Source organism: Enhydra lutris, unplaced genomic scaffold (assembly GCF_002288905.1).
Source record: "Enhydra lutris kenyoni isolate GAN:26980312 unplaced genomic scaffold, ASM228890v2 scaffoldscaffold5, whole genome shotgun sequence".
In the NCBI taxonomy this organism is placed as follows: Eukaryota; Metazoa; Chordata; class Mammalia; order Carnivora; family Mustelidae; genus Enhydra; species Enhydra lutris.
Genome location: NW_019154089.1, coordinates 35,449,179 through 35,456,770, shown reverse-complemented (window position 1 = coordinate 35,456,770; position 7,592 = coordinate 35,449,179). Strand labels below are relative to the sequence as shown.

Genomic DNA, 7,592 nt, shown 5'->3' with positions numbered 1-7,592 from the left:
AAGCTGTTATTCCCCAACTCCCAACCCCCCCGCCCCTAGCCCTCCCCTTCCTCCCGATCCCTCAGCTCCTATATTAGAAAAGCCCCTCCCTCCCCCCCCAGCAGCCCACCCGTGGTTAAATAGATAGTGCCACATTCTAAGATTCATGCATCACTGCATTTTGCTATTGCACGGAGAGCAGAGAGAGAGGGAGTTGTGTATGTGTGCCCCCGCCCTCTCTTCTCCTCCTCTTCCCTAGGCTCTCAGATTCCTGTGCTGTTCCCACTCTGCCCTCTCCCAGCCTCCCCCCGCCCCTCCATCCCAGACCCGTCACTGGTTGTGGACATCCTCCCTGCGGACAATCTTGTAGATGATCCAGTAGAACATGTTGAAGATGAGGAAGGCCATGGGGAAGCCAATGCGGGATATTTTGTCAATCTTCTTGGCCCTCTGGATGAAGAGTTTTCGCATCTCCTCTGGGGACTTAGATGGTGCCGGAGGAGGGTTGGTGGTGGTGTTGTTGTTGGCGCCTTTAACAGAGATGCCATCTTTGCCCTGCAGACAGGCTGGGCCCATCCCGTAGGCAGAGAAGTTGAAGCGGCCCTCTCCGGCCTCATCCTCCTGGAACAGATTCATCATGGGGCTCTACTTAAAATAAGACAGGGGCTGGGCACCCTCCCTGCAAGGCACTCCCCTGGGGGCCAGGCCAGGCCCATCTGGTTCTCTCTGCCTCCCTGCTGCTACCATTCCAGGTTTCTGAAGGCTCTTAGGCTGGCTGGGGAGTGATGCCTTATAGAGGGGCGCCACTTGCACGTGGACACAGATGCAAACCAGGGGATAGGAGTGGGGCCGAGAGTCTGCAGACCTGTGTTTAAGTTCGGCTCCGTCACTTCCTGGCCTTGTGGCCTTAGGTAAGTCCCTTCTCTATTTGAGTCTCAGGGTTTTTTTTACTTCATATTTTCCTATAAGTGGGGAAAGATTCACCCCACTACATCAAGACGTTCTTCTGACCATCAGAGGTTATAGATGAGCAGACGTTCTGAATGCTGTTTTGTTAGAAACCAAGGGGACAATTTGGAGAGATCCCCTGCTTTGCCTCTGTTGCCTCCTTGCCCTCTTCCCCCACCCCATTCCCCAGTGGGTGTGTTCTCGGGCATGGGTTGGGGGTGGTGGCGAATGGCCCCGGAGAGAGCAAACGCTGTGGGCCTCAGCTCTGTTTCACACGCTGCAGGGAAGCTAAAGCTGCTTTCTCTCTCCACGTTCCCACAGCCCTGGCACTTGTAACTTCAGACATAGCTCATTCAAAGCCCTTTATCATATGGCTCCAACTTACCTTGACAGGCTTCTGCCCTTCCCCTTACCTTATGCTTGGCATACCTGCCAGTCAGTTGCACTTTGCCAGTCACCGCTTGTGCATTTCTCTGTCCCTCCCTTATGCTCACCACCAACAGGCCTGCTGCCTGTATTCTTCTAATTTCTAATTCCTAATTTCTAATTCCTTTCCCAGTTCTTGGTGATCTCCTGATCTGACTCGTGGAGACACCATTGTCCGCTCTCATCACGTCTAGCTTTGTGATCTTCCCATGTGAGCCCTGCGGTGGCACCGAGGGGCTCCGCTGACTGTGGATGCATGTGTGGCTCTGGGGAATTTGGAGCAGCTCACATTGTCCTCCCACCTGTCTCCCGCCTGTTCCTGTGTCGGGCAGGGCTGACTGAGAACAGGCGATACTGTGTAGGAGCCCCTTGCTAGCTCTGCTCCTGTCACCCTTGCTTAGGTTACCCCATGGCCTTATGGTGACAACTTCCAGCCCAGTCTTCCTACTGTCTCCGGGCCGGCCCCCTCGACCCAGCTGAGTTATCACAACACACATCCTATGGGTCATTTTTTGCTTGGACTCTTTCACGGGCTGCCGCTGGCTTCAGGATAATTAACATCCTTACGTGGTGAACGAGGCCCTAGATGACCAGAACTCTGCCTGCCTCTCCAGTCTCAGCTGTGCCATTCTCTCTCTGGCATTGTATGCACCAGGCGCCCCCAAATATTTACATATATTCAGAAGTGTCATGCTCCTTCTGTTTTAACTGCAGGCTCTGCTCAAATTGTTCTCTCTTCCTGGATATACTCCGAACCTCTGCTTCCAGCGCCTTCTCTTTCACTGAACTAACGTCTGATTCAGAAGCCGTCCCTGAGGGTCAGGGTAGACAAGGTGCCCCTGCTGTGTGCTTCATGAGCTCCCTGTGCCTCCTTCTCTGTTGTTGTTTTAAAGCTCTTATCACATGTTTCTTCTAAAATATATTTTAATCTTTACTTCATGCAAACCTTTTTATTTTTTAGAGAGCAGGGTGGGGGAATGGCAGAGGGAGAGGAAGAGAGAGAATCTCAAGCAGGCTCTATGCCCAGTTCAGGGCCTGGTGCGGGGCTCCATCTCAGGACCCTGAGATCGTGACCTGAGCTGAAGTCAAGAGTCAGACTCTTAACCGGCTGAGCCACCCAGGCTCCCCACGTGGTGGTTCTCCCACTAGGCGCTAAGCTCCATGAAGGCACAGTCTTATTCATGTTCATTGCACTCTCAACACTGAACATATGAACAGGGTTTCTGGACATAAGCTCAAAGCTCAGTAAATAGTTATTGAATAAGTAAATGTTTACCAGTATATCTTCACTACTCCTAGCTTTCTTTTTCTTTTTTTCTTTTTTTTTTTAATGGGGTTATATTCCTGGTATCAGGAGGATTTGAGACGTGAAAAATGCTCAAGAAATCAAGGCACAAGGGGTGCCTGGGTGGCTCAGTGGGTTAAAGCCTCTGCTTTAGGCTTGGGTCATGGTCTCAGGGTCCTGGGATCGAGCCCTGCATCGGGCTCTCTGCTCAGCAGAGAGCCTGCTTTCTCCTCTCTCTTTCTCTGCCTGCCTCTCTGCCTACTTGTGATCTCTCTCTCTGTCAAATTAATAAATAAAATCTTAAAAAAAAAAAAAGAAATCATTGGCAAATTGTTGAATCTGGTCCAACAGCCTCATTGCAGAAAGGGGGAAAGAACATGTGCTTGGCAAATAGATTTCAATAAATATTTTTCTGTGAGTAGGACAACAGTAGTGGGTTTGTGCCAGGACCAAGGAAAGGAGTTGGGGGCAGCTGTTCAAATTACTGGACCCTGTGCCTGGGAGGGGGTCCGGGTCCAACTCTCTTGCTTACCAGTATAAATCTGTCCTTGCAGGATGGGATGCTTGAAAATGTTTTCTTACCAGGCTCTAGTTATGCAAGGGAAGCACCAAATTAATTTTATATACAGCTTTGGGCAAATTATTCTCTGCCTTTCTCATCAATCAAACATGGGAGTAGAAGGAGTGGAGGTGTGGCCTGGAGGCCCCATCTGGTTAGATGATCATCAGTTTCACAGGGTAGCTAGGAGAAAGAAAATTCCCGAGAAATGATGGGAGAGAGGCTTGCTATTCCTGTTCTCCCCGGCAGATGGCAGGAAATGAAAGCTTGCGGATGGAGCAGGGGCAATCCGGTCGTCTCCTCTAGAATCCAGGGAGGTTGGGAGTGTGCCTGCCCAGTATGGCTTGCAGATTTCCTAATAATCTGACTAATGAGGCCGGCCAGGGAATTTGAGGACCAGATGCTTTGTGCCCAACAAATGAGGTAACATGGGAGGATGGTGGGATTTGAGGACCCCGGCCAAGATCACAGGCTCTGAGAAGCTCAGGCATGGAGGTAGCTCCTTTTCACTCACCATCTGGGTCTGAAAACCCCTTCTGCAAACTTCCTGCTGAAGGGAAGTTTCTGCAGCCCAAGCTTATACGCTGTTGCTGTACAAGCCACATGAAGAGGGGTTTACTCCAAAGGAAGCACTGCTTTATGGTGAACCCCATCCTGCATCCTTGTAGTTTCTGACATTTGAGCCAATATCAGAGCTCTTAGGAACAAGGTCACACTGATTCAACCGCACATAAGGGGCCACGCAGGAGAAATGTGAGTGAAGAAATGAGCCAGGGCTGAAGAAATCTCCAGTCAGAAGGGACTCAGAGAATGCTTCCCCTACCTAAAGGCTCTTCCAGTGCCCTGGGATCAGGCAGGATGTGAATCCAATGGGACCAGAGAGCTATGACTATTTGAAGATAAAAGTGTGATTTTTTGAATGCTTGTACCTTATTCTAGATTTCTAAGACACTGCTAGTGAAATTAAAAAAGACAATTGCATGTTGAATTTCATCTCTGGCTACTGGTTTTTGACCTCTGCCTGGGAGTAAGTCTCAGTTCTTATTTTTGATCTAATAAACAGCAGGGTTATTTTTATCTGCTTCAGGACAGAAACACTGGTGAAGAGGTAAGCAGCTGATGGTGTATGGTCAGTGGGAGCCATGGGACCTTGAGCACCTCCATTGCTTTTGCCACCAGCACCTCTGTGATCCTAGTGACTTGCTCCTCCTTGCTGTTGTCATTGGCATGGGAGGAGAGGACAGGATTCCCTGTACAGGGCTCTAACATGCTGTGAGAGAGCCAGGTGGGAACTGAGCAGGGATATCTGATCAAATCCCATAGGGCTTTATTTACATTTCACCTGGAGAAGGTTTAGTTTTCTGCTGGTGTGTAAACTGGTAGGGAGATGGTGAGGGTGGAGGCAGCCTTCGGAGGTATAGTAGGCCCACCATACTATGTGTCTGCAAGGGCTCCATTTACATTTTAGTCTCTGCAAATAGTGCCCCCTCGAGTTGTGCAGTGCACAGTCTAGTAGCCTGATGCTAGTCAAATATCATGGACATAGTCTCCCTAAGTAAGTGTCTCTTCAACAAATGTATTAACCCTCATTTCACAGAGGAAAATGCAAAAAAGCAGCTAGCCAGTGGGAAAAGGAAAAATAATGAATTCCCAAGATTGTTATGTGTGGTCATTTCCTTGCTTAGATTATTTTAATAGTCAGAGGCCAAGTATCCAATGGGCAGTGAGGACTAAAACTAGAAGTCTTTTGAGAAATCCTGTCTGGCTTGCTGTACCTGAGATAGTTTTCTCTTTCAATGCAGATTTAGAAGGATGGTTATACCTGAACTCCCATGGACATCTTCCGTCTTGAAATGTCTGCCTCCTGCCTATGGTAAACTGCTAGAAGTTAATTGCATCAGATTGCTGATGTTTAAGAAACACACTGATGGAAATATGTGCATGTGTCATCATTTGGTTCCTTGGCACTTCTGTGGCAGGAACAGAACTTAAAGCTACTTTGTAATCTGATTGAATCCTTACCACAGTCCCCCAGGGTGCCAATTTAGTCCACTTTACAGATGGAGAAATTGGGCCCAGAAAAAGGAGAGCTTGAAGTCACATACTAACCAGTGATAAAGAAACAGGGTCCATTGACATAGTACATGGTAGCTAGGTAGGGGGCTAGCGGAAGTAGGATGGTCTAAAGCTTATAGGGCATTGGTGTGTGGCAGGTATGTGGTATGGCCTGACAGGTCATAATATATGGGTTCTTGTTTGCCCTAATCTGTTGCTGGAAAAACTCCTGTGCAGGCTCTCTGACCGGAAGGGCTCCTCTTGGTTCCTAGAGCATGTTCACTATGTGTCAGGCATTCTGTTAGGCACCAGAGACATAGTGCCGAGCAAAAGTAGGCATGGTCTCCACCCATATGGAGTTCATAATTCAGTGGAAGAGATAAGTACCAAACAGCTACATCATGAATGTACAATTACAAATCAAAATGAATGTTCAGAAGAAGGGAAACTAAGCTTTAGTAGAGCATGACCTTTGCTAGCTCATACAGCATCCTTGGGCAGATTAGAAAAATGGCATCCCTCCTTTCTAGACATAGGAATTGGAATCCCTTCCTCTGGCTGATACAGTCCATGCCAAGGCAGGACTTAGAGAATAGTGCCTCACTGGCAAGGGGACCTGTGTAGGATACAGTCTGCATGGCCATACTTGACAGCTGTGCATGAGAACCTCACTACAGGACCTATCCCTCCACCTAGGTATCAGGGAAGATGCCTCAGCTGAGAATCAGAAAATGAGTGATTGGTTAACACTAAACAAATTTCCCTGGGAAGGCATTCCAGGAGAGAACAAGACATCTGAAGTCCTATGTGTATGTTTGAGCAAAAGGAGAAAAAACTAGGGTGGTTGGTGTTCAGAGAGCAAAGGAGAAAGTGGTGTGGAGATGAGGTTGGAAAGAAAAGCAGGTTCTCTGATCTCCAGGGGAGAAGACTTTGGGGGAAATATTTATAGACCAAGGTGTGCAACCAGTTTGTTCCCACAGATGGCACTCTCCCCAGTGGCATTTGCTGGTTGGAGCACAGCCTCTGAGTTAACAGATGTTGGTGACTTCGTATAGATGGTTGGCCAAGTAGTTCTTTATTCACGCCCTCATAAAGTGACAGAATTCACTCTGCAGGAGCATCTTGCACAATGCTCTTCTCTTGGAAGTGGGAAGCAAAGGCCTGGCTCTGGCCATTCTACTCAAAGATCTTACCTTTTGTGATGCACTTCCTTTCTGGAACCAAACCCTTGGAAATAATGCCGCCTTGCAGAAAACACCAATAACCACCTTTCAGCCTGCCAAGCTTCCAGGTCACAGCTAGTTATTATGTCAGCCAATCAGTATTTGCTCCCTCGGTTCTGTCTTCAGGTATAACCTGATCATTTCTATAGTGTCATGGTTGGAAGACTTACTGCCTACAGACCCAACAAGGCATTGTTGGTGGGAGAGGAAGTTAGGAGTTCTAGGACTTCATCACTATTTTACGTCTGCCTTGCCCACTGAGAGGGACGGTGTACTGAAACAAGTATCACAACACAAGGTTGCCTGGATGTCTTCTGTTTACCACCCGCTGTCCCTCCCTGGGTCGAGATCCAAGGGCCTACCTTGTGATGTCTTCGCTTCCTCCTGAACCGCAGCAGCTCTTTGTGCTGTCGAGACACGAAGTTGACAGCAGCGTACTCCAGGAGGGCTGAGAACACGAAGAGCAGGCACACCGCCATCCAAATGTCAATGGCTTTCACATAGGACACCTGGAGCGGGGGAGTGGAAGAGCGGAAGAGCGGAAGAGCGGAAGAGCGGAAGAGCGCAGGGGCAGGAGGGTAGGGGAGATGAAATAGTTCAATATTTCTGCTCCTTGGGAACTCCCCTGTCACCCACTGCTACTCACTCCTCGGCTGGGATATTCGGAAAGTGCAGAGGAAAAGGAGAACCATGCACCAAGAAGACTATACAAAACACTGGAGCAAATAAGAATATGGTACTTAGAAGAGTAGTAAGGAGAGGAGGCTGGTGTATCTAGCATCATCGTTGAGAGAAACAGCACGTTGTGCTTAGTCTAAGGGTGATAGGGAGTGGTGTACCTAACACTGAAAGTAAACAGAGGGTGTTAGCAAAAGTAGCAGAGTAAGATTTCAAAAACTCTCTTTGCTGTAAGAGCAATGAGGACAACAGCAAAAATGGTCAGAATAAACTTTCTCGGAAGCTCTGTTAACCAAAGGCTAACAGCAATCATGAAAGCATTTTACTTAAAAATTCAGCTGAATGCCAGTAAGAGCATCAAACTTTGTGGCATTAAAAATAAAAACGAGGGGCGCCTGGGTGGCTCAGTGGGTTAAGCCGCTGCCTTCGGCTCAGGTCA

The 7,592-nt window shown here is 48.3% G+C and overlaps 1 protein-coding gene across 2 annotated transcripts in view; it reads right to left on the bottom strand.

Moving 5' to 3' along the window:
* Positions 1–309: 309 nt before the first annotated feature.
* The window catches only part of LOC111141152 (glycine receptor alpha 1), an 82,031-nt gene continuing 74,748 nt past the window's right edge, over positions 310–7,592 (bottom strand). The window contains exons 8-9 of one of the 2 annotated variants that reach the window (XM_022493512.1): positions 6,838–6,984; positions 310–624 (exon numbers count right to left, since the gene is read on the bottom strand). In XM_022493512.1, the coding sequence (XP_022349220.1) occupies positions 310–624; positions 6,838–6,984 (462 nt within the window). The remainder of the gene's footprint in view (positions 625–6,837; positions 6,985–7,592) is intronic. The other variant, XM_022493513.1, reaches the window with a different exon arrangement.